The sequence below is a fragment of the Nomascus leucogenys genome, chromosome 25 (genome assembly GCF_006542625.1).
Source record: "Nomascus leucogenys isolate Asia chromosome 25, Asia_NLE_v1, whole genome shotgun sequence".
NCBI classification, from domain to species: domain Eukaryota; kingdom Metazoa; phylum Chordata; class Mammalia; order Primates; family Hylobatidae; genus Nomascus; species Nomascus leucogenys.
Genome location: NC_044405.1, coordinates 26,908,593 through 26,934,895, shown reverse-complemented (window position 1 = coordinate 26,934,895; position 26,303 = coordinate 26,908,593). Strand labels below are relative to the sequence as shown.

General features: G+C 52.3%; 1 protein-coding gene across 2 annotated transcripts in view; it reads left to right on the top strand.

The window, feature by feature from the left end:
- PRDM15 (PR/SET domain 15) overlaps positions 1-26,303 on the top strand; it is a 76,264-nt gene that overhangs the window by 6,991 nt on the left and 42,970 nt on the right. The window contains exons 2-6 of one of the 2 annotated variants that reach the window (XM_030806302.1): positions 9,558-9,603; positions 10,243-10,336; positions 12,471-12,624; positions 14,718-14,970; positions 23,462-23,563. In XM_030806302.1, coding sequence (XP_030662162.1) covers positions 9,567-9,603; positions 10,243-10,336; positions 12,471-12,624; positions 14,718-14,970; positions 23,462-23,563 — 640 coding nt within the window. In that variant the 5' untranslated portion in view covers positions 9,558-9,566. Of the gene's footprint in view, positions 1-9,557; positions 9,604-10,242; positions 10,337-12,470; positions 12,625-14,717; positions 14,971-23,461; positions 23,564-26,303 lie in introns of those variants that run through there. The other variant, XM_030806303.1, reaches the window with a different exon arrangement.

The following is a 26,303-nucleotide window of genomic DNA, read 5'->3' as shown; positions in this document are numbered from 1 at the left end:
GTAGTCCAACAACTCAGAAGGCTGAGGCAGGAAGATCGCTTGAGCCCTGGAGGTGGAGGTTGCAGTGAGCCGAGATCGCGCCGCTGCACTCCAGCCTGGGCGGCAGAGTGAGACTCCCTCTTCAAAACAAAGACTTTTCTAAGAAACATAGGAGAAAGTCTTTGGAACCTTGGGCTTGGCGAAGAGAGGTCTTAGATGTGATAACCAGAAGCATAGTCTGTGAAAGGGAAGGTCAATCCACTAGACTTCAACAACATTAAAAACCATTGCTCTGCAGAAGACCCTTAAACTGGGAGTGGGAGGAATGGAAAGACAAGCCCCAGACAGGGAGAAAATACTTGCAAACTACACGCGACAAAGCATCCAGATATACAGATAAGGAACTCTCAAGCACAACCGTAAAATAACCCTGTCAGTCCAACTAGAAAATGGGCAAGAGGCCTGAACGCAGTGGCTCATGCCTGGAATCCCAGCACTTTGGGAGGCCGAGGCGGGTGGATCACGAGGTGAGGAGTTTGACACAGCCTGGCCAACATGGTGAAACCCCATCTCTACTAAAAATACAAAAATTAGCCAGGCATGGTGGTGGGCACCTGTACTCCCAGTTACTTGGAGGCTGAGGCAGGAGAATTGCTTGAACCTGGGAGGTGGAAGTTGCAGTGAGCCGAGATCACGCCACTGTACTCCAGCCTGGGCAACAGAGTGAGACTCCGTCTGAAAAAAAAAAAAAAAAAAAGAAAAAGAAAAAGGAAAATGGGCAAAAGATGCGAAGAGACCTTTTATTGAGGAGGATTTATTAATATTAATACATGTGGCCTACAAGCACGTGAAAAGATGTTCAGCGTCTTTAGCCACTAGGGAAATGCAAATTAAAACCACAAGGAGACACCACTTCACATCTGCCAGAATGACTAAAATAAAAAATAGTGACCCACCAGATGCTGGTGAGGCCGCCAAGAAACTGGATCTCTCCTGTGTCGCTGGTGGGAGGTGCAAAGTGCTGCAGCCTCTCTGGAAAACAGCCTGTCAGTTTATTAAAAAACGAAACATCCTCCTACCAGATGACCCAGTCATTGCACTCCTGGGCATTTATCTTGGAGAAATGAAAACATGTACAAAAAAACCTGTACACGATTGCTCCTAACAGCTTTATTTGTAACAGCCCCATGTGGGAAAAATTGCAAGCGTCCTTCCGTGAGTGAGTGAATTGCTAAACAAACGGTAATGCACTCGAACCATGGAATATTATTCAGCAATATAAAGGAATGAGCTTTTGATAGAGGCAACATCCTGGAGGGATCTCAAGGGCATTATTTCAGTTAGAAAAAGCCAATCTCAAAGGTCACAGACTGTCTGATTTCATTTATATGACATTTTTTTTTTTTTTTTTTGAGACAGTGTTGCCCAGGCTGGAGTGGATCTCGTCTCACTGCAGCATCCACCTCCCGGGTTCAAGTGATTCTCCTGCCTCAGCCTCCCAAGTAGCTGGGATTACAGGCACCTGCCACCACACCCAGCTAATTTTTGTATTTTTAGTAGAGATGGGGTTTTGCCATGTTGGCCAAGCTGGTCTTGAACTCCTGACCTCAGGTGATTCACCTGCCTTGGCCTCCCAAACTGCTGGGATTACAAGCATGAGCCACTGTGCCCAGCCTATGTGACATTCTTGAAATGACAAAATTATACAGATGGAGAACATTTTCTCCAGACATGTGTCTTTTAAAATCACGAAGCTTTCATTTCCTAATATTTCAAAACCAGTAGCTTTTTCTAAACCTCCTCAGCCTTTGCAGATCATATTAATAAATAATCCTCAAAACTGTTTTTCAAGCTGGGCACAACGGCTGTACTCCCAGCTACGTGGAGGCTGCAGCAGGAGGGTGGCTTGAGCCTAGGAGTTTGAGGCTGTAGTGCGCCGTGTTCACGCCTGTGAAAAACCACTGCGCTCCAGCCTGGGCAACGTAGTGAGACTCTGTCTCTTCAACATGTTTGTTTCACGTGTTCTGCTGAAGTGTGTAGAGCCTCAGCTTGCTTTCCTTTCGCTGCTTTCAGGACCCTTTGCACAAAACTTTTCCTGGGGGAACCAGGAAAATCTGCCCCCAGCCCTGGGGAAGATTGTGAACGGAGGAGGTCAGGGGCTAGGGTAGAGAGGAGTTGCGTCTTAACTCCTTTCAGTGTTAGGGAGTTTGACTACCGGCGCAGCAGAGGCCCCTGAGTGGCTGCCTTCTGCAGGGTCACTCTGTGTGTGAATAGAAAATCTGTGTAAAACTCAGATAGTCAGTGAGGTTTCTGGGCTTTCTGAGCTGAGGGCGTCGGGCATCTCCCCACATCTCAGAGCTCAGCACAGAAAGGAGTCCCCACTCCCTTAGCCCTGCCTGGGGAGGTTACCCTCCCAGGCAAGCAGGTTGTGGTTGAACCCATCCACCCATCTGGTAACAACAGAAAGTTCGGATTCCTTGTTCTAGACCTTTCCCTGTTTGTACTGGGAAGGGAGTGAATAGGGTCTCCCCAGGGAGTGGAGGTGTCTTGCTTCTCCCCAGGAATCAAGATGCGGGTCAGGTGGTCCAGCTGGATCTGGGCTCTGCCAGCCCTCTCTGGCTTCCCCTGTGCAGGCCCCGGTCGCACCCTCTGTTGTGTGGTGTGTGTGGAAGGGGAGAAGCGTTGTGCTCGTTCTGCTGCCCCAAATGAACAGCCCTTCAACACCAACTGGCCATGGCAGGTGTCCCACGAATGTCTGGACAGGAAATGGACTTCGTTTTGTTTGAGCTGGTAAGATGCTCTTGTGGGTGCCAGGCTGCAGATTCCAAGAACAGCATCGTTGGCTTGCAAGGTTTCTTCAGTGGCACAGGCTTTGTTTGAACTTTCTTTCGAGTACGTGAGCTGGGAAACCCGTAGACAGGCTTAGTGTCAAGTGGAGGGAAGGCAGCGGCCTGGCCAAAGCCAGACCAGGGTGGTCCCTGGAGGCCACTAAGGAGAGAGACCCCAGGCCGGGGCCACCTCCTGTCGTGGGCTGGGGATGGCAGAGGCCAAGCGCAGGTCATTGTGGTAGCATTGGAACCTTGCTAGGTGCTTTGTAAATATCGAAAGCAATGATATAAAAGTTTAAAATCCCTTTTTATATGGAACGTGTAAAATTTCTCTTCCAGATCTTAGTGCTAATCTAACTAAACTTCTGAAGTTTCTTGGCATAACTTGTGCAAATGAAACATTTGAAACTTTCCAACCACTCTTAATTATCTGGAGGTGAGGAAGGTGTCAGGTCAAAAGATTTATCAGGGCTCTCTTGTACATAGGGGGCTACATACAAAATACATAAGAATTGAACAAAGGGAGTGAGTGGAAAAGTCACTTTTAAGCTTCTGTCTTTCATGGTTAAAGATCTAGTAGAGGCTGAGCCTGGAGTCTCATACCTGTAATCCAAAGTGGGAGGCTGAAGCAGGAGGATCGCTTGAGGCCAGGAGTTTGAGACCAGCCTGGCCAACATAGTGAAACCAAATCTCTACAAAAAATTAAAAAATTAGTTGGGCATGGTGGTGCGTGCCTGTAGTCCCAGCTACTTGAGAGGCTGAAGCTGGAGGATCACAGGAGGTCACGAGTTTGAGGCTATAGTGAGCTGTGATGGGACCATTATACTCCAGCTTGGGTGACAGAGCAAGACCATCTCAAAATAAAATGAAAGAAAATAAATCTAGCAGAAAAAACAGACGACGTGCATGACATTATGTGAAACTGAGATAGTGGTTTAGGAAGAGTCAACTTTTTGGGGGGATCACAGAGGATGTGAGAGTAATTGAAGGGAGAAAGGTGTCAGGGAGGGTGAGGTTGGGGCTCTGTCTTGAAAGATGGTGGAACCCCCGTGGTGGACTGAGGGGAAGTGGCTGTGCCTGGGGTGGACCTCGGGTCCGCAGCCTGGGATGTGTTAGGGGGTGTCCCAGGAAGTGGCAGATTCTCTTATCAGACATCAGCCTGTCCCGTGTGCCGGTGCCGAGGAGGGTCCAACTATATTCCACTGTGCAAGGCTGCCACAAGTCTTGCCCTCTTGGCCGTTGAAGTGTGGTGGGAGAGACATGAGATCAGTCACACACAGGCATGGCTACATGGGTGACAGTGCTGTAAAGGAAATCGCAGAGCGCTTTTAGAAGCATGCCACGCTTTGGACAGGTGGATCAGGGAGACCCTCCTTGAAGAAGTGACATTAAGCTAAGACTGAGCAGTGAGCAGGCATGGCAGAGAGGGCTGGGGAGTGAGGAGTGAGCAGGGGAGTGGGGAGTGGGGACTTGCAGAGAGGGCTGGGGAGTGAGGAGTGAGCAGGGGAGTGGGGAGTGGGGACTTGCAGAGAGGGCTGGGGAGTGAGGAGTGAGCAGGGGAGTGGGGAGTGGGGACTTGCAGAGAGGGCTCGGGAGTGAGGAGTGAGCAGGGGAGTGGCAAGTGGGGACTGAGCAGTGAGCAGGCTTTGCAGAGAGGGCTGGGGAGTCAGGAGTGAGCAGGGGAGGGGGGACTTGCAGAGAGGGCTGGGGAGTGAGGACTGAGCAGGGGAGTGGGGAGTGGGGACTGAGGAGTGAGCGGGCATTGCAGAGAGGGCTGGGGAGAGGGTCAGCCTTGGGGGGGCGAGCATGTGCAAAGGTCCAGAGGCAGGACCCAGCTTGGCGTTCCGGGAAGCGCGGCTGGAGAGGGTGGGGGTGGGGAGGTGGGGTGAAAAGGCTGCCGGGAAAGGCAGTGCCTGGTCACGTGCAGGAGTTTGGGTTTTGTTCCTGGGACAGTGGGAAGCCAGTGAAGCTTCAGGCTGGCAAGCGATGTGATTGGATTTATGTTCTAGAAGAACCGCTCTGCAGTGTGCAAAATGGGTTGGCGGCCCAGGCAGTAGAGGAAGAGTTGTCTGGAGACCCTTGCAGCCTTACAGGTGGGAGAAAGTGGGGTGTGGCCAAGGGAGGTAGTAAGGGAGGCTGCAGGTAGTGGGTGTGATGGGCAGGTGTGAGAGGGAGGCGAGAGAGGTCACAGCGGTTCCAGGTCTCTCTGACAACCGCATCCTAAGATGTAGGAGGTGGAGGCAGAGAGACTTCGTCAGGAGTGTCCAGATGTTTTTACTTTTGACATGTTGGTTTTTGGGTTGCCTGTTGCCTTCTGAATGAAGATGCAAATTATTTTCCTTTTATAGATTGTGTTTTCGGTGACAAGTTTAAAAACTGTGGCTTGCCCTAGAGCCCAAAGATTTTCTCTGTTTTTCTAAGTTCTATTATTATTTAATATTTTTATGTTTTAAGACTGTGATCCATTTTGAGTTAATTTTCTAATAAGATATGAAGTTATAGTTCATTTTATTCCCTGTGGATGCCCAGTTGTTCCTGCACCATCTGCTGAAATGGTTGCCCTTCCTCGCTTGGATTTTAAAATCCAATCCGCTTTTGTCTTTGTAAAAAAATGCAGGCTGGGCGCGGTGGCTCACACCTGTAATCCCAGCACTTTGGGAGGCCGAGGTGGGCAGATCACGAGGTCAAGAGATCGAGGCCCTCCTGGCCAACATGGTGAAACCCTGTTGCTACTAAAAATACAAAAATTAGCTGGGCGTGGTGGCACGTGCCTGTAATCCCAGCTACTTGGGAGGCTGAGGCAGGAGAATCGCTTGAACTTGGGAGGCAGAAGTTGCAGTGAGCCAAGATCGTGCCACTGCACTCCAGCCTGGGCGACAGAGCAAGACTCCATCTCTTAAAAAAAAAAAAAAAATGCTTTGGGCATGTTTGTTTAGGTCTATTTCTGGGTTGTCTGTTTTGTTCTATTGATCTCTGTCCACCTTCTCACCAGTATCAAAGTTTTTATGATGGTAGCTTGATAATTAAGTGTGAAGTCAGGTAGACTGAGTCTGTCACTTCAGGCTTCTTTTTCAAAGTTGTTTTTAACAGTTGTCTTCACTGAGCGTTCCGTGTTAAGGAACATTTGCCTGAAGTCACCCCCCATTTCCCGTTCACCACCAGATTAGATGCAGATGGTCCTGGTCTGAGCTTAATTGACATTTGTGATAAGTTTGGTTTCCTGATATTATTACTGTGGTCTTCTTGTGATGGCAGTTGCGTTTAGTTAGTTATTGTAGTAGTAGTCATATAAATTTTAGAGAGATTTTCAGGCAAAGCAGTGGTTCTCAGACTTGAGCTGCATCTGAACCACCTGGAGGGCTTTGCAAGCAGAGTGCAGGGCCCTCTGCCAAGCCTGATTCATCAGGTCTGGGGGTGGGAGGCAAGGATGTGCATTTCTGAGATGTTCCCAAGCAGCGCTGGCACTGCTGGTTCCTGGTCCAGGGACCACATTTTGAAATCACTAATGTAAGGTAAGTCTTCCCAGGATTGGTGGTTGAGATAGGGGGACCGCGCACTTTATTTATTTATTTTTTTTTTTTGAGATGGAGTCTCACTCGGTTGTCTAGGCTGGAGTGCAGCAGCGCGATCTCAGCTTACTGCAAACTCCGCCTCCCTGGTTCAAGCAATTCTTCTGCCTCAGCCTCCCAAGTAGCTGGGATTACAGGCATGTGCCACCACGCCTGGCTAGTTTTTTTTTTTTTTTTTTTTTTTTTTTTTTGAGACGGAGTCTCGCTCTGTCACCCAGGCTGGAGTGCAGTGGCGCAATCTCGGCTCACTGCAAGCTCCGCCTCCCGGGTTCACGCCATTCTCCTGCCTCAGCCTCTCCGAGTAGCTGGGACTACAGGCGCCTGCCACCACGCCCGGCTAATTTTTTTGTATTTTTAGTAGAGACGGGGTTTCACCGTGGTCTTGATCTCCTGACCTCGTGATCCGCCCGCCTCGGCCTCCCAAAGTGCTGGGATTACAAGCATGAGCCACTGCGCCCCGCCGCCTGGCTAGTTTTCGTATTTTTAGTACAGATGGGGTTTCACCATGTTGGCCAGGCTGGTCTCGAACTCCTGACCTGAAGTGATCTGCCCGTCCTCCTCTCTCGAAGTGCTGGGATTACAGATGTGAGCCACGCACCTGCCCGGGATCTCAAACTTCTAGTTCTTTTTTCTTCTCCTTTTCCCTGAAATAGTACTTCCTCGGTGCCTTGTTCTGAGATGTCTTGTGTGCCTTAGAGGTCTGGAGACCACACTTCCGCTTCTATAAAGGCACTTTCTGAGTGTTAAAGGGAGTTTTGCCAAGACAGCAAAGACTTTGAAGATGCTCCATTTCTCAGGCCTGATCTGCAGCCCAGGGTGGCTGTGGTCTCTGATCTTGGGCCCAGAGGAGCCGTTTTAGAGAGGCCACGTTTTGGGGACCAGCTGCTGCTTATCAGGACGCTTATTGCCAGGACTCAGATATTTACATAGAATCAGAGTGCAGCACAGGGGGCTAAAACCCTGCTCTCCTGCTTCCCTCGCCCCTCTCTTCTGGGTTTCCTCTCCCAGCAGCTCCGCTCAGAGGGGACCTTCTTTGGGGGCACCTAGAAGGGGTGGGCAGTCTGTGAGAGGTGCAGGCCAGAGGCAAGGTATGCCCCCGGGAGAGGCGGCCACGCGAGGCCTCAGGGAATTCGTGCAGGCTCCCAAGTAAGCAAGGCCAGGACGACCTCCCTCCATCCTCCCACTCCGACTCTAATAGCTTTGTTGGGACTCTGTGTTCTGCGGTGATCTGACCGCAGTGTGGGGCGCCTCTTAAGGCCTGTCGTTCCCATTGCCCAAGCTTCTGACCGTGAGTCATGTGGGTTCCTGCAGGGGGCACACAGGTCCTACACCTCCAGTAGCACAGCAGCAACTCATGAAAGCGTGCACCCTCCCCACCCCACCCTAGGTTTCTTCTGCCCTTTGTCCCTATTCATCTCCTGCTCACTGCCCAGCTGAGCCCCCATCCCAGGCTGGTCCCTATTCACACCGAGGTGCCCATCCACAGGAACTGGGGCAGGCGAGGCTGAATGTGGCTGTGAAACTGAGTCAGACTTGCTAGAGCCGCACGAGATACCTTTGAACGTGAATGTGTGTTCCCAGGAAAAGAAGATACAGTGCTGTTTTGGGAGAAAATTTCACCCCCCCCCCCCCCCGCCCGGTTATTTCTGGCATTTTAAGGGCAAATTGGAACTCTGTCTCCTCTGCCTCACTTCCTTGTAGCTAACTCACTCTCCTAACTTGAAGTTTTCAACCCTGCACTGCTTTCAAACACACATGTTCAGTGACTGTGAGTTCCCATATGAGTGTTGCATGGTCTGCTTTTCACCCTTCAAGCTGCTGGGGATGAGCGGGGTGGAGGGCGTGTGGAATCAGCGTTCAAGAAGTGCCAGCATGCACGCTTTCCTAAACCACCCAGCAACGGGCATCAGAGAAGCAGGTTGCAGGAAGGACATGCCGGTGGGCACAGTTGAGGATGGGGGTGGGCAGAGGAGGAATAATTATTTGGTGGCACATACTGTGTGTATCTCACTTTATGCTCCTCCCAAACTGCACGAGGTGGGTGTTTTTATTTCCATTTTACAGCCTAGGAATGTGAGGCCCCAGAATGAACAATGTCTAGATCCACTCTGTGAATATATGTGTGTGGGGGTGTCAGTTTATGCTCATCTACCCACTATGCAAGTGTTTCTGGAGGTGAACCTCAAGGATGGATAGGGAATAGAATTGTTGGATCGGATAACAGCTTATGTGGGAGCACAAGAGTCCTCCACGACGTCACGCATTGATTTAGTCCCCAGAGAAACGAGTGTTTATGGGGCACCAGGCATAGGTTAGGAGCTGAAGAAAAAATGTTGCATTAGCCATACGTGCCCTTGAGGAATTCACGGCGCAGTGAGTGAGGGGAAAAAAAGTGACAACTGGCTTTTTAAAAGTGGTGGTATAGGTGGGCACGATGGCTCATGCCATAATCCCAGCACTTTGGGAGGCTGAGGTAGGAGGATTGCTTGAGCCCAGCAGGTAGAGGCTGCAGTGAGCCTTGATCACGCCACTGCACTCCAGCCTGGGCGACAGAGCAAGACCCTATCCCCAAAAAAAGGGGATATATTTGTTTTAAAAATGGAAATTGATGGCTAATATGAAAAGATGAAAGTCTGAGTTCATGAGGCCATTCAAATCCATTGCTTTTGTTAAAAATAACATTATTTGAGGTGAGAAGATGTTTCAGGGACCCCAGCCCCATTCCACAATAAGAGGAGACCCCACTGTGTGCTCTCTTTAGAACACCACATAATGTCCCTATACTGGCTGGAGGAGGCCTTTAGTAGGAATTGTCTTTAAACATTATTTTGGTAAGAGGCTAGGCACGGTGGCCCACACCTGTAATCCCAGCACTTTGGGAGGCCGAGGCAGGCGGATCACAAGGTCAAGAGATCGAGACCAGCCTGGCCAACATGGTAAAACCCCATCTTTACTAAAAATACAAAAATTAGCTGGGTGTGGTGGCTCACACCTGTAGTCCCAGCTACTCAGGAGACTGAGGCAGGAGAATCACTTGAACCTGGGAGGCAGAGGTTGCAGTGAGCCAAGATCCTGCCACTGTACTCCATCCTGGGCAACAGAGGGAGCTCAATTTCAAAAACAAAACAAAAGTGTTTTGGTAAGAGCTTGTCATTAATGAGGCTCTCTTGTGTCCTGACAGGTGTCAGAGATGGCTGAAGATGGGAGCGAAGAGATCTTGTTTATCTGTAAGTGACCCGGGGACCTGCCCGAGGTCGGAGACCAGCCCTATGTCATAGAACGCAGATGGGCGTGGTGCTTGCTGTCTGGGCAAAGCCACGTCCACATTTCATTTTGTTAATATAGAAAAGCTATATATTTAAAATTTCCCGATGAAACATTTATTTCATAAGCAGTACACTACAGGGGTATGGTTTTAATAGGATCACCCTTCTCAGAACTCCTGGCCGAGGGCACTTTGCAGGGAGTAGCACTTGATTCAGAAAAGTAATCCAGGGCTAGGCAGGAGGGATGAACCCGCTAACATTGGCCATTTTCATTTATGCTCATTCTTTGGGGAGGGTCTTGGTCTTCGTCACCATGGAGGTGACCGTGCTTGATTTGAGGTGTGCGGCGGAGCTAGAGCTTTCCCTGGGGGCGGGTCCTGCCTTTGTACTCCTCGTGTGCGCGAGCGCTGACGGAGGCCTTCGGGACACAGGCCTTGTGCCATCCAATGCACCCTCGCTTGCTTGTCTTTGCAGTGTCGGCATGCATGTATCTCATGACTCTGGGTCACCCTCATGGGGCCAGGGTCCCCATTTCCCAGGTTTGTGTTCTTTAGGTGTCTCCCTCCCTGCGTGCTCTAATGCCCAGATGTCTACTTGCAGGGTGTGAAGACTGCAGCCAGTACCACGACTCCGAATGTCCCGAGCTGGGCCCCGTGGTCATGGTCAAAGACTCCTTTGTGTTAAGCAGGGCAAGGTGAGTGACTGCCGTGAACTGCTTTCACGGTCCCGGGCCTTCCAGATGCCAGCTGCGGCAGGAGCCTAGCGGCCTTTGTGTCTGCACATGGGCAGGAAGGAGCCTGAGGGAGAGCAGAGGCACTCTGAGTGAGAGCCAGCGATTCTGCTCCCACTGTGAACTGAGCAGGCTTGTTGTCGGGACACACCAAAACACGTGCTTCAAAGCTCCAGAGTGAGTTTCTTTGATCCACTCCAGGGTTCTTAGCTGGAGCCCAGCTGTTCCCGACACAGTGTGTGGAGGCTGCAGAAGAGTGGACTGGCCAAGGTGGTTGATGTGCTGAGCACCAGCAGCCAAGTTGGAGGTCTGCTCGTTGGCTTCTCTCTGCATTCCAGGTCTTGGCCTGCCAGCGGACACGTGCACACCCAGGCGGGGCAGGAGATGTGGGGTTATGAGGACAGGGACAGGGCTGACCCACAGCAGCTTCCAGAAGCAGTCCCTGCAGGCCTGGTGAGGTGGCTCAGTGAGCAGCAGCTGCCCTGCTGTTCTACCCTCACTTGGGGGAGGCTGTGCCACCTGGTGGCCCAGGGCAGGTGAGCTTGGACAAGGCACTCCTCTCCGGACCTCGGTGGCCTCTGTAGAGGATGGCAGTTCCCATGGGGTGGCTGTGGTGTTGTGGGTGATGGTACCTGGCACGTGCTGCTGCTGCACAGGTGGTCGCTGTCTTTCCAGAACTGTTTGCAGGAGCCTCCCCACTGCCCCACAACACCGTTCGTTTATTTTTTTTTCTTAGTGTGACTCAAAACAAAGAGATCAATGTTTTGGCCTAAAGTAGACAGCGGATCAACCCCCCTCTTCCCATCAACCCCCCTCTTCCCCAGAACCCTCAGGGACTGCCTGTTGCCCATGAAAATTCAGCGGAAACCCTTGGTCCTGCAGTCAGACCCTCCGTGCCGGCTCCTTGTCTCAGCGGCCTCCTGCCCACCCTGAGGGGCCTGTGCTCTGGGAACCCCATGTCTGCCTCCGTCGGAGGGGCCTGTGCTCTGGGCACCCAATGTCTGCCTCTGTCGGAGGGGCCTGTGCTCTGGGGACCTCATGTCTGCCTCTGTCCGAGGGGCCTGTGCGCTGGGCACCCCATGTCTGCCTCTGTCGGAGGGGCCTGTGCTCTGGGGACCCCACGTCTGCCTCTGTCCGAGGGGCCTGTGCACTGGACACCCCGTGTCCACCTCTGTCCTGGACGTGTCCTGGGCTCGTCCTGGCTCCTATGCCTTCCTCCCCAGACCCCCGTCCTTGACATTCTTCTACTTCAGTTAAAGAGGTCACATCCTCAGTCAAACTGGCCCGCTCCACTTGGCTGGAAACCCTTTCTGTTTGGGACTTCCATGGCCCTTGCCTCTTTCTCGGGGTGCTCTTCATATGGCTCCTCAGCAGGGAGTTCCCTGTGGTCCCCCCTCCATCACTGGACCCCATACCAGTCTGACCCTGTTCTGTCCCATAGCAGCCCCACCAGGGATGCACCTGTTGGCACTGTCTTTCCCACGGGGAATTAAACCCATCCTTCAGTACACAGCCCCGCCATGGTGTGCTCTGGGTGAATCTCACCAGGGCCCTGTGGTCGGCCTTGTGTAGCTAAGACCACAAGATTATGGCTAGTTTGCCACAGCCCGAGGGCGTCATCACAACCTCAGCCTCAGTCATCATCATTCAGCACCTATCAGGAAGGCTTCTGTTGTTTTTTTTCTTTTCTTTGAGGCAGGGTCCTGTGCTGTCACCCAGGCTACAGTGCAGTGGCACAATCTTGGCTCACTGCAGCCTCAAACTCCCGGGTTCAGCCATCCTACTGCTTTAGCCTCCCGAGTAGCTGGGGCTACAGGCACATGCCACCATGCCCAGCTGATTTTTTGTAGAGACAGGGTTTCACCATATTGCCCAGGCTGGTCTCAAACTCCTGGGCTTATGCAATCTTCCCACCTCGGCCTTCCAAAGTGCGTGCTGGGATTACAGGCGTGAGCCACCAAGCCTGGCCTGGAAGGCTTCTGTTTTATCACCTGGAAGACCCCTGGCGGTCAGTGAGGGCGAGCTTTTAGGTTACCTTAACGAGTCGGTCCCTGGGTGTGAGTGCTCTCTTTTGAGTCTTGTTTTATTCCATTTCCAGGTCATCCCTTCCTCCCAACTTGGAGATCAGACGACTGGAAGATGGAGCTGAGGGGGTGTTCGCCGTCACTCAGCTCGTCAAGCGGACACAGTTTGGTCCCTTTGAGTCCAGGAGGGTCGCCAAATGGGAAAAGGAGTCCGCGTTTCCCCTGAAGGTAAAGGCTGTTGTCAAACAGGAGCTCAGGAACTGGGTGCTTTTCTGGCGTTCCCATGTGGGAATGGGGAGCAAGGACCACTGAGTTTCCATGATTTATAAATGCCTCGAAACAGTTCTAAATATTGTAGGTCTGCAGAATTTCCAAGAAAATGTTTCTTTCTACATTGCAAGAGCATCAGTGTTAAGTTAGTATTTTGTAAGTTTCAATTTTGCAGAACATTAAAGAGTTTATTTAAGACATATGCAGGAGAACCCCAAAATGCTGACTGCAGCTGTCTCACGACCTCCATTGCTGTCGCAGGCTTTATGAGGCAGCGTCTTGCAGGGGCCCATCGCTCTAGTTATTTCCACACCTGTGCAGAGCGTATGGTAGTTTGCAAACCTCTTTCAAAGGGATGGTGTTTGTTTAGGCAGTGATGAGACATTGGGCAATAGTACGAAGTTTGGCCACTCTAAAAAACACATCAGACTGAGAGAAGACAGTGGTTCTCTACTTTGGAGTGAACTCGAGAAAACTAAGATATATGTAAATTGCAAGGCAGGCTTTAGAATAAAAAATGAGCCCTCTGGAAGGCTATGAGGCCAGGCGAGGCTGGTTTTTGACTGTTCCCATGCCTGCCCTCTGTATCGTACCCCAAGCCAGCCAGTCTTCAGAAATATCTGTGAAATAAACAAACGAGGAATGGGTTGTTAGTCAGCAAACTTTTCTTAGAGACCCTTGAAATGGATCTGCTTGTTTTAGGACAGGCAGATGAAGTCAACAACCTTGGGTTTTTGGAAGTCCTTTGGATAACTGAGCTTGTAAGGCAGATTTCAGCAAAAAGGGGGGAAAAAGGAAAGGCACTTGATTTGTTTACAAAAGAAAGGAGGGAGGGAGGGAAGGAAGGAAAGGAAGGGAGGGAGGGAAGGAAGGAAGGAAGGGAGGGGAGGGAGGGAAGAAAAGGAAGGAAGGGAGGGGAGGGAGGGAAGGAAAGGAAGGAAGGAAGGAAGGAAGGAAGGAAGGAAGGAAGGAAGGGAAGGAAAGAAAAGGCTGTTTTAAGTTGAAGAAATATGTAACAATGCCTAAAACATCCTCTGAAAGGCCGTTGGCTACCTGCCTGTCCTTCGCAGCACCCATCCGGTCGATGTACACAGTTGGTGTGGGTGCACGGTTGGGGGCGAGGCCCCCTTGAAGAAGTCTTGTGCCCATTTTGGTGGTCTTTCAGCTACGCAATTCTGAAGGTCATCGCCTGGTACTGGGTTGTTCTCAGCGCACACACCAGTGTTCAGCTCCTCTGTGCCCACAAGAGAGAGGGTGCTGCCAGCTGGGAGCACGCCTTCCTCAGCAGCTGGTGGTCATTAGGTGCCTGGTGGTCCCCCACCCCTGCCTTTCACTTCCAAGGGCTCCGTCCTTAGAGAGGCCTCTCTAGGAAAAGCTTAGGAGAAGGGAGAGCTCTCTTCCTGCAGGGAGGAAGAGACCATGACATCAGAAAATAAGGAACAAAACCCTCCTATAGTCATGTAGTTGATTTGAACTTCAAAACGTCCAAGTTTTTCTCCCTGCTGCCTGCCTGCATTTAATCCATAAAGCAGTAGTGCTGTTTGATAGATGGGGAGGCAGCTCATAAAGCCAGAGGAGCCCAGCACCCCGTGGCGGAGCTGGGAGTAGAACTGGGTCCCAGTTCCCAGTGGGCCACCTGGAGAGCCTAGGTGTCCCCGTGACACCTGGACCGGGAGTGAAGCTCAGGTAGCGCAAAGCCCACCTGGACCAGGACTAGAACTTTGGGGTCCCCATGCCCACTAGAACCCGATTAGAACTTGAGTTCCACACGTGGGCTGTGAGTAACACTCAGGTACCCCGATGACACATAGACCGCTGGCTGTGTCTGCTGCTTCCTTTTGCCTGTGACTAACCTGACCCGTCCAAGCCACGTGGTCTACCTGTGACCCTCCTCACCATTGTAAACACCTCAACATCCCGTACAGGAGCCCTTATGGCCTCTGACGTGGCACTGTCTAAATGGGTTCCTCAGCACCTGCCCCCCACATGCTGACACGCAGATGCGTAATCAACCGTTTCCCCGGCTTCTCCGTGGGCCGACTCACCTTCAGGTGTTCCAGAAGGACGGGCACCCCGTGTGCTTCGACACCTCCAACGAGGATGATTGCAACTGGATGATGCTGGTGCGGCCGGCGGCGGAGGCCGAGCACCAGAACCTGACGGCCTACCAGCACGGCAGCGACGTGTACTTCACCACCTCCAGAGACATACCCCCGGGCACCGAGCTGCGCGTGTGGTACGCGGCCTTCTATGCCAAGAAGATGGACAAGCCCATGCTGAAGCAGGCCAGCTCTGGCGTCCATGGTACGTGGCGGCCCCCGATCCGGAGCCCACCTTCCCTTGTGCCTCGCCGAAGGGCTTATGGCCCCTTGGCTCCGTGCTGACCCCACACTGATGAGATGGGTTGTGCTGGGCCAGCTGCTGGGATGCGGAGAGTGGAGGAGTGGAGTCGGGTCTGTCTTTCTGCTTGTTTTAAACATCCTCGGTCAGTTTGGGCACGTGGATGTAACACAAGTTAACACGGTGAGGCAGTGTTTAACAACAGAGATACATTCTCAGAAATGTGTCCTGGGGCGATGGCACTGTCATTAGCGCATTGTAGAGCGCACTCTCGCCCACCTTGATGGCCTGGCCTGCTGCACACCCGGGCTGTATGGTGTAGCCTGTTCTAGCTACCAGCCTGTCCAGCGTGTGACGGTACTGCATGCTGTGGGCAGCTGTAACACATGGTAAGTGTTTGTCTGTGTAAACATAGACAAGGTAATAGAGGAGAAATACTGTGTTAGAATCTCATGGGACCACTGTCTTTGACTGAAACCTTACCACGTGGCGCATGACTGCTTAGCTCTGCCCTTGGGGCTACGTCCAGTGAGTGACTCATCCTCCTAATCCTATGAGGCTGGGATACTAGTCCTGTCTTTGGACAGAGGAAACAGCACAGAGAGGTTGAGGAACTGAACCCAGGTCACAGTGGAGTAGATGGAAGAAGTCAGGATTGGTCCATGGCACCCGGCTCCAGTGTTGCTGTTCACTGTGCAATGGCCTCCTCCCAGATTTGGGGGGAGTGTGTGTGTGTGTGTGTGTGTGTACACACGTGTGTACCTGTGTGTGTGTGTGTGTGCATGTTCAAAGAAAGCCCTAGTGAAGGTTATGTGTGTGATCTGCCCAAATCTAGCATTCCTGCTGGAAAAGCAGATCACAGCACCTGTCCTGCTAAGCCGGGGTCGGGGCATCACTTTGCCCATCAAGCGGGGCTGTTGAACTTTAAATCTTTCTCATCCATGTTATGGGTCTTTTTGACATAGATCCTCCTCATAAAACCTGAAGAAACTCTATGAAATTCCTGGTATTTGATGTCTTTTGACCTGCAAAACAGCAATTTCATATGGCCGAAGCTGACACTACCCAGGGGAGCAAATGTTATTTAATGTTGCTGTGAAGATTCTTTGCTCAAGGGGGAGAAATAGATATTGACTCTCCTGACCCCCCTCCCAAATGACCCGATTCTCCTACGAGCATTGTTTCCTGGTTTTATAAATGCAGCGTAATCCAAAATATTAGTAGCTCGGTAGTGTAAGATTCTTAACATATGGGAAGGCTCTGGTCTGTCCTGTTTGTCAGTATGATTGAGGCTTTGTAAAATGCCCCTGGTTGTCCCTAATCCCAGGTCTGTGATGGGCTGTGTGGGAGTGTCCCGGCGCTGCGCTGCCCCCATAAAACACCAGCAACCCAGTGGCTTCACGTCAGAAATGTGCCTCCCACAGTGCTGGAGGCCGTACGCCCACGGTCAGGGTGTCAGCAGGGCTGGTTCCTTCTGGGCACCTTGAGGGGGAATCTGTCCCGGGACTCTCCCCAGCTTCTGGTGGTGGCCGGCACAGTAGCCTTTTGCGTCCCTTGGCTTGTGGCTGTGTTACTCCAGTCTCTGCCTGTCTTCTCTCCCATGTCCCTGTGTCATCTCTTCATAAGACCTCCCGTCATTGGATTCAGGCCTCCCCAATCCAGCACGACCTCACCTTAACTTGATGACATCTGCACACATCCTCTCCCAAAGGTGGTAGGTGGATGTGAATTTTGGGGAGCCACTATTGAACCCACTATGGGCCAGTGAGGGCTGGGTGGAGAGGGGCCGCTGGGGATGCTGCTGGGGAGGGTCGGTGAGGACCCAGGCTGGGCGGCTCCCTCTAGGGCCTGCAGCGGTGGCAGCGTCCTCTTCTGCCAGGTTGGTAAAGTGAGCCAAGTGTACTGGGGGCTTCGCACCCTTCACAGAGAGACTGTGGCTTTGTGGGGAGTTATTTAAGAATGAAAAGGACAAAAAGAACTTGGAGAAACCCACTGCTCTTCACCCAGCTGCTCCTAGCCCCACCCTCGTGGCTTTGCCAAAACCAGGTGCCTGGCCTGGCCCAGCACGAGAGAGGCCCCCGTGGCGGTGCCCGCTGGATCAGGGGCCATTTCCAAGTCCTGCGAGGCTGGGCTCTCCGAGCAGACCCAAGTAACTGTGATCTTCGGGACCTGGGTTCCTTGTGTCTGGAATTCCTGAAGGCCCAGGCAGCTGGCAGCACGTGTGCCCACGGCCAGCCCGGGCTGCAGCCACGCTGGGGTTTGGGTTCTGAGATGCTGGCCTTGGCCGTTTACCCCCTTGTCAGCTTGTATCCTGGGGGATGCCCTCACCACCGTCAAGGCTAAGGTCAAAGCAAAGGTTGCCACCCCTTATTGGAGCTACAGAAATAACTGCAGGTGTTTTGCATTCATTTTACCTGCTGGAGACCCTTCAATCTGGAGCTCAGTTTGAAACAATAGATTTAAATGAAGTCAGCCTGGGACTGTGGTGTTCAACAGAGTCGCCTCCTGATTTCGGAGATCCTAGGGTAATTCCCATTCCTCCCTGAAACCTCTCAGAATAAAAGGACCCTTGTAATAATTCTACCAGGACAGTCTGTGTAAATGGGAACGTATGGTCACCTGAGCATAGCTTAAACCTAAACAAGGTTTTTAATTGGGGAGATAAATAAACAACTTAGTTACTCTTAGATTTCAGAAATGCTTTTTAGGATGGTCACTTGTGTCTGGGGACAAATGGCAAGCAGTTATTTCTGGAGAGGCAGTGAACACCGTGATTCCACTCACTGGCCGGTTGGGTCCTTCCTTCCCTTTCCTTCCCAAGAGAGGCCCCTCTTGAGCTCTGGCTTGGCCCTCGAAGTGCCGCCGGCTGCCCTGGGGAACTTGCCCTGGGGTCCACCTGCTGATTGTTCAAACAGCAACCCAGCGGCCACGTCAACGCCCCCGCCACACGCACGCTGCCTCTCACCCTCAGCCACGTCAACACCCCCGCCACACACACACGCTGCCTCTCACCCTCTGCCACGTCAACACCCCCGCCACATACACTGCCTCTCACCCTCAGCAGCCACGTCAACGCCACCGCCACACACACGCTGCCTCTCACCCTCTGCCACCTATCTGGCTCCTTCCCCTGAGCCCTCCTCCCTGACCCCCGAGGGGTCCCTCTCCAGGCACAGTGGCGCTTCTAGAGCCCTGCCCGCCCAATGCACCCAGGGCCCACCAGAGTCTGAGTGTGTGTCGAGCACCTCACCCAGCTGAAGCTATGCACTGGAGCCCAGCGCTGCCTGCGTCTCAGAAATGAGTATCCCGATAGATAACAAGACCTTCGAAGAGAGGCTAGAAACATCCAGAAAGCTGGCCGCTTGCCCGGTTCTTACTGTTTAGACTGGATACGTGAAGGCCTGGAGTTCTAGGGTAACTGCGTAATCCCACTCCTGCTCAGCGACGCGCCCTCTGGGGTGGACACTCCCAGAGAGAACACTGCCGCGTGGTGGGAGGAAAGGGGGCCTTTTGTGGCATTGTTGTACCTCTGGCCCAGTGGGAGTAGGGAGAGTGATGTGAGTGGCCTCCGGGGCCATTGGTGTGCTCCTAGAACCGTATTGGCGGCCGACGAACCCAGGAACCGTCTTCCTGTAAAGTACTTATTGTGGTGGCCGAGTCTTCCTTGGTGAGCGTGAGAGCTCCTAAGACTCATTGACTTAATTCTGTCTCTTTCATTTGCTGCAAACATGCCTCTTTGTGTAGAAATCAGTCAGTTTTGCAGATCGGTGGCACGGTCTTCTAAATACAGAGGAAAGTTTGGTTATGTACTGAAGGAGCAGTAACACATCCCTTTAAAAGTTACCTATTATTTTTTTCTGGTAGTGGATTTACTTTTCTAGTTCCATCTTTTTCTTTTTTTGTAGTTTTTTGTGATAGGGTCTGGCACTGTCGCCCTGGCTGGAGTGCAGTGGCATGATCGTGGCTTATTGCAGCCGCCCTCGTGGTCTCAAGTGATTCTCCCACCTCAGCCTCCCTAGTAGCTAGGACCACAGGGATGTGCCACCACACCCAGCTAATTTTTTTAATTTTTATTTTTAGTAGAGATGGGTCTCACTATGTTGCCTAGGCTGGTCTTGAACTCATGGATTCAGGCAATCCTCCCACCTTCCAAAGTGCTGGGATTCCAGGGGTGAAGCACTGTGCCTGGCCTTACTTTGTTCTTGAGCTCACATTAAGATTGATTTTCTTTCTTTACAAGAACCTGAACCTGCTGACAGATGGAGGGGGCAGCCCAAGAAACATCCTGGATCTTCATGGGAGAGAGCATGGGGCCCAGGAGGAGAGTGTGGGGGGGCACCAGGAGGAGAGTGTGGGGGGGGCACCAGGAGGAGAGTGTGGGGGGGAGGGGGGGGGGGGGCACCAGGAGGAGAGTGTGGGGGGGGCACCAGGAGGAGAGTGTGGGGGGGCACCAGGGGGGGGGGACCAGGAGGAGAGTGTGGGGGGGCACCAGGAGGAGAGTGTGGGGGGGACCAGGAGGAGAGTGTGTGGGGGGCACCAGGAGGAGAGTGTGTGGGGGGACCAGGAGGAGAGTGTGGGGGGGCACCAGGAGGAGAGTGTGGGGGGGGCACCAGGAGGAGAGTGTGGGGGGGCACCAGGAGGAGAGTGGGGGGGGGCACCAGGAGGAGAGTGTGGGGGGGGCACCAGGAGGAGAGTGTGGGGGGGCACCAGGAGGAGAGTGTGGGGGGGCACCAGGAGGAGAGTGTGGGGGGCACCAGGAGGAGAGTGTGGGGGGGCACCAGGAGGAGAGTGTGGGGGGGCACCAGGAGGAGAGTGTGTGGGGGGCACCAGGAGGAGAGTGTGTGGGGGGCACCAGGAGGAGAGTGTGTGGGGGGCACCAGGAGGAGAGTGTGTGGGGGGCACCAGGAGGAGAGTGTGGGGGGGGCACCAGGAGGAGAGTGTGGGGGGGGCACCAGGAGGAGAGTGTGTGGGGGGCACCAGGAGGAGAGTGTGGGGGGGCACCAGGAGGAGAGTGTGTGGGGGGCACCAGGAGGAGGGGGGGGGGGGGGGGGGGGGGGGGGGGGGGGGGGGGGGGGGGGGGGGCACAGGAGGAGAGTGTGGGGGGCACCAGGAGGAGAGTGTGGGGGGGCACCAGGAGGAGAGTGTGGGGGGGCACCAGGAGGAGAGTGTGTGGGGGGCACCAGGAGGAGAGTGTGGGGGGGTCACCAGGAGGAGAGTGTGGGGGGGCACCAGGAGGAGAGTGTGTGGGGGCACCAGGAGGAGAGTGTGGGGGGGGGGGGCCCAGGAGGAGAGTGTGTGGGGGGGACCAGGAGGAGAGTGTGTGGGGGGGCACCAGGAGGAGAGTGTTGGGGGGGGCACCCTGCCAGCAGGGCGTTGTTATGGGACATTCTGTCCCCACCAGCTTCTGTTCCCTTTTACACTTGCTCTGAGAATCTGCTGCTTGAAGAATCCCATAAGATCGTGGACAAATGGAAATCAGAGCCAGAGTCCCATTTCTCCCTCACCTTCTCAAACACACACGGGTTCCAAAGAGAGAAAATTTTCGAAATCACCTTTCTGATGAAAAGAGTAAAATACAAACACATTTTATAACATTGGGGAAACTGTTCAGTCGCATATAGCATCACTGTTCTAACTCAACTGTTGTTGCCATTTGATTCGCATTTTCTAGTATTTTTTATTTTAATTTAATTTTATTTTTTTGAGACAGAGTCTTGCTGTGTCACCCAGGCTGGAATGTAGTGGCCCAATCTCAGCTCACTGCAACCTCCACCTCCCGCTTCAAGCAGTTCTCTTACCTCAGCCTCCCCAGTAGCTGGGATTACAGGCGTGTACCATCACGCCCAGCTATTTTTTTTATTTTTAGTAGAGATGGGGTTTTGCCATATTGGCCAGGCTGGTGTTGAACTCCTGACCTGAAGTGATCCACCCGCCTCAGCCTCCCAAAGTGCTAGGATTACAAGTGTGAGCCACCTCACTAGCCCCTGTATTTTAAAAACCAGCACTGATGACATACAGTTTACATACAGTAAGACTCAACAATTTTAAGTGTACAGTTCAGAGACTTTTTTTTTTTTTTTTTTCAGACAGTCCGTTGCCCAGGCTGGAGTGCAGTGGTGTGATCTTGGCTCACTGCAACTTCCACCTTTTAAGTTCAAGCAATTTTCATGCCTCAGCCTCTCAAGAGCTGAAATTACAGGTGCATGCCACCACGCCCGGCTAATTTGTGCATTTTTTAGTAGAGACGGGGTTTCGCCATGTTGCCCAGGCTGGTCTTCAGCTCCTGGCCTCAAGTAATCCACCTGCCTGGGCCTCCCAAAGTGCTGGGATTACAGGCGTGAGCCACTGTTCCCGCCAGTTTAGAGACTTTTGAGTGTCTACAGTTGTATAAGCTCCACCACAGTTGAGTTACAGACCTCGACTGCATCCCAGCAAGTTCTCTCGCACTGCCCTGCAGTCAGGCCCGCCCACTGGAATGCCAGGCTGTTTGCTGTGCTGTAGCTTTGCTGTTCCCTTTTTTTTTTTTTTTTTTTTTTTAAACTCTGCATTTTTGCATAGCGGAGCTCTAGCTGCACCTCCCATCTCACTGCTTACTTTTCTTTGCGTGCACAGTCTGGCTCACCACATCTTAAGCCTTTTCCCAACTGTTATTATCTCTGGCATCACTTTAAAGCTGTATGATGTTAGATTTTGCTGAGACACTTCTCTTTTGTTGGATATTTAAGTGATTGGCAGTCAAGAATTGCCTTCTGACTGTTAACTAATATTTTTTTCTTAAGAATTCTTATCTTTTACAATTACTACTCGGAAAATCCTGAGTGCTTCTCTTGATGAGTGGGCAGTCGTCATGACAAGTTTTTCTAGTCCTCTTTACTTAGCAGCAGAGCACCAAGTTGAGGAGAACTGACACTCGTGGGGGTGTAGAGGCTTATTGCTGGAGACAACCGCCCACGTGGATTAGAAGAAATTCCCCTTATTCAGAAGTGGTGGCTTCCAGCTAACCTGGGCCCTCGTCCTCTTTTTCTGAAACTCACATGCGAGTGTTTTTCTCTCTTTGGAGCCCATGTATGTTTGGGAAGGTGAGTGAGAAATGGGAATTTGGCTCTGATTTCCATTTGTCCCTGATCTTTTGGGATTCTTCAAGCAGCGGATTCTCAGAGAGCAAGCGTAAAAGGGAACAGAAGCTGGTGGGGATGGGGTGTCCCGGAAAAATGCCCTGCTGGCAGGGTGCCCCCTGATACGCTCTTTCTGCTCTTTCTTTATTTTTAGTATGACAAAAAATTTCATATTGCATTTATGCCCCTTCTTGTTATCTTATGAAAACTCAGAACATGCATGCAAACGGTGATAGCAGTAACCTATATCTTTTTCTTTCATTCATTGCATCCTTAGTGCTGGTTGTGGATATGAAAAGATACATGTTTTTTTCTAGTGCTGAATGCATATGCAGTTGTACTTCTGGATTATTTTTTTAAAGACCCAGGAGTTTGTCTTTGTGAGTGGCCCCTGGAGTTTGCCGTGGGTGATGAACTTCAATGCAGGCTGTATCGTGATTAGAGTCGAAGTGATGGGCAGGGGTCCTGCCCTGGGCCAGCCCACAGAGCTGCCAGACGAGGTGTAGAGAAACTGGCCTGGGCCAGATCATGGTACACTCACTTAAAACGCCTCCCAATTTTAGGTTGCACAAGAGCATCAGTGACTTTTTGTTAAAAGGTGCCTGTAGTTCTCTTTATAGCCAGGCTTACACCACATGCCACGTACCCCCAGCTTAGCTCTCCCTCCTCAGATTCCTGTGTGGCATGGACTGAGGGATAGAGGTGCTTCCTGGGATAGCGGCCCCCTACCTCAGGTGCCTGTTTAAAATTAAGTTCAAATTTAGTAAGATTAAACACTTATTTCCTGGGACATGAGCCACATCTGGTTACTGGCTGCCTTGCTGGATACCAGCTGTGGAGCACGTCAGTCATCCACAGAAAGCTCTGCTGGATAGCGCTGGGTGGGAGCAGCAGCCCAGCCACACACCAGGGCGCCACTGGCTGGCTGTTTTGGGTTCCACTGTCCCTTATTCTATGAGCCAGTGAGAGGTTGAGGAATTGCACTTGGTTCTTGAGGAATGCACTTTTTTTCATGAAGTCATGTAAGGGATGAGCCTGGTCCCTCTGGACTGGCTTCTTGGAGGAGTTCTCAGCTCTGTGACTGGTGAGCCTGCAGCAGGCATGTCTCTGTGCTCAGTTGCCTCATCTGTGAAAAGGGGACAGTCACACAACCGAGTCAGCCATGTGTGTAAAGCTCTGAAAATGGTATCTGTCATGTGGAGTGACCACAGGCCCATCAGCTGCTGTCATCACTGTCATCACCACCTCTCAGCACACACCCCTTCTCTGCTGGGCCGGGATTCATGGAGACATATGAGGTGCTTGGGGGTCACCTTTTTCTCCTCTCATGTCTTTTGAAGCTGCAGGCACCCCAGAAAACAGCGCCCCCGTGGAGTCGGAGCCCAGCCAGTGGGCGTGTAAAGTGTGTTCTGCCACCTTCCTGGAGCTGCAGCTCCTCAATGGTAAGGAGGATGTGTGGGGAGCCCCAGATATAAAACTCCTGTGTCGCGCTCCCTCTGACTTACGCTGTCACCTGTCTGCGGCTGTCGGGATGTCCCAAACTTTGTCCTGTCTGCCCCATTGCCCCACAATGTAGTCGCCAGAACCAAGGCTTTCTCAGGGTTTAAAGCTTCTGGGCAGTCCCGCTTCCCAGCTCCGACCCCCGCAGGCCTCCCTCCTCACTCCTCCTGGTTGTGGAAGTTGCATTTCAGCTGGGCGCCTTGACTGAAGCGCTGGCAAGGGCCGGGAGCCAGCCATGGCATGTGTTGTGCACTCTTGCCTTTGTTGTCTCTACTTGACAGCTCCTTCCATTGTTTCGTTATCTGCCAGACATTTTTCTTTTTGAGACGAGGTCTGGCTCTGTTGTCCAGGCTGGAGTGCAGTGGCATGATCGTGGCTCACTGCAGCCTTGACCTGACAGGCTCAAGCGATCCTCCCACCTCAGCCTCCTGAGTAGCTGGGACCACAGACATGTGCCACCACGCCCAGCAAAGTTTTGTATATTTTTTGTAGAGACAGGGTTTCAGCCAGGCTGGCTCAAACTGCTGGGCTCAAGCAGTCCGTCTGCCTCGGCCTCCCAAAGTACTGGGTTTACAGGCGTGAGCCACCGCGCTCGGCCTGCAGAACATTTTTATCTACTCAGGTTGACATACCAATTTAAGGCGGCCAGGAAAGAATTGAACACGTTTCCAGCTTCTGCAGTGCTCTGGGAACTTTCTGTTTATTTCTCTTAGGGAGCTGATTTTTCCACAAGCCTCTTAGGAGGCTAATGTGTAGTGAAGAAAGACTCGCGTCAAATAAACCATGGGGAATCACATAGAAACAGTTTGTGGCATTTGTCACATGTGGAACGTGCTCAGAGGCCCCAGGCCTGGCAGGGTTCCAGGCAGTGCAGTTGCGAGGAGTAACTGGGACAGCCACTGTGCTGACACCAGCAGACTTTAGCTACCTGGTCACACGTTCCGGAGACATCCTACTCATCTTGGCTTTAATCAATTTACGAATGTGTCATTTTGCCCTCTGCTTGGTGAGAAGCATTTTGTGTTTGTCACCAAGACATAAATAGCAGAGCAGGGCGGTTGGGTTTTCTAGAAACGCCGCGTTTGTGCAGAGTACACCGCGGACCTCATGGAGACCCATGGTAGGTGCTTCACAGCGGGAGGGTGCGGCCTGCGCCGGGCGGTCCCTCCACAAAGCCGGACAGACGTTGCTGCTCATTTGTGTTTCTTCCTGATAACTAGTTTTGAGTGAAGAAAAAAAAGAAATTCCTTCATATTTTCAGTGAAATTCTACTTGTATGTCATCAACTACGTAAGACGTGGTACTCGGGCTCCCCTTACAATTAGGCTGATGGTGACTAAGACCCCTCAGTGCCAGGTCCTCCAGAAACTTGCTTGTATCAACACCATGAGGTACAACTGTGACTCCGTTTCAGGGATGAGTAAACAGAGGCAGGAGTCCCTGCCTACAGCACGGCAGCCTTGAGGGCTGGAGCCAGGTACTTGGGCAGCCCGGCCTCTGCCACCTGGATTACTGGAGGGGTCCCGAGCATTCCTTCCGGGTGACAGCTCTGCCTTCTGCAGCAGCCTCTCGCTGGGAGGCTTCTTGGGAACATCCATGGCTCAGGAGCCTAGGAGTGGGAAGCAGAGCCCAGGAAGGAGGAGACTGAGGAGCAGCCCCAAAGGCTGGGCTGTGAATGGGGAAGGGCTGTGTGTCCCTGTGAGGGGGGAGGGGCTGTGTGTCCCTGTGAGGGGGGAGGGACTGTGTGTGTCCCTGTGAGGGGGGAGGGGCTGTGTGTCCCTGTGAGGGGGGGAGGGACTGTGTGTGTCCCTGTGAGGGGGAGGGGCTGTGTGTCCCTGTGAGGGGGGAGGGGCTGTGTGTGTCCCTGTGAGGGGGGAGGGGCTGTGTGTGTGTCCCTGTAAGGGGGGAGGGGCTGTGTCACCTCCCTGAGATAGGAGGGGCTGTGTTTCTCTTTTTCGGGCTGAGGGGTTGTGTGTTCTCTTGAGGGCAGAGGTGCCACACGCCACTTTGGATATCCTCAGTGGACTGGCGCTGAGTGCTGTCCCAGAGCCACATGACAGACGGGTTCTGCACAAGCCTTCAGAGAAGGGACTTCACTTGGCTCTTTTAGTGCTGCTGTTCTAATGAGACAAACGGTGTCCATTTGTCTCATTTCCTCTCCGATCTCAAGGGATGTGAAGCTGCCTTTTGTGAGTTGGTGTAGGAAGTGTTGGAAGGGCTGTTGAAGAGATTTGTAGTTTTAGAATCAAATTTGACAGATTTTTGCTTCTTCTTTCAAGTTGGGTAACTTCCAAACCAAACCACCAGTGCTCTGAACTTAAACTTTCTTTCTTTCTTTCTTTCTTTCTTTCTTTCTTTCTTTCTTTCTTTCTTTCTTTCTTTTTTTCTTTCTTTCTTTCTTTCTTTTTTAAGATGCAAGGTCTTGCCCTGTCACCCAAGCAGGAATGCGATGGTGTGATCTTAGCTCATTGCAGCCTCAGACTCATGGGCTCAAATGATCCTCTCATTTTGACCTCCCAAGTAGCTGGGACTACAGGTCAATGTCAACAAGTCTAATTGTACAGACAGGGTCTTGCTCTGTTGTTCAGGATTCCATAGCAAGGCTGTCCCAGACAGGCCCACATGACAGGGACATTGCCACCCATACTGACGATGGCCTCAAGGCCAAACTTGTGCTGTCTC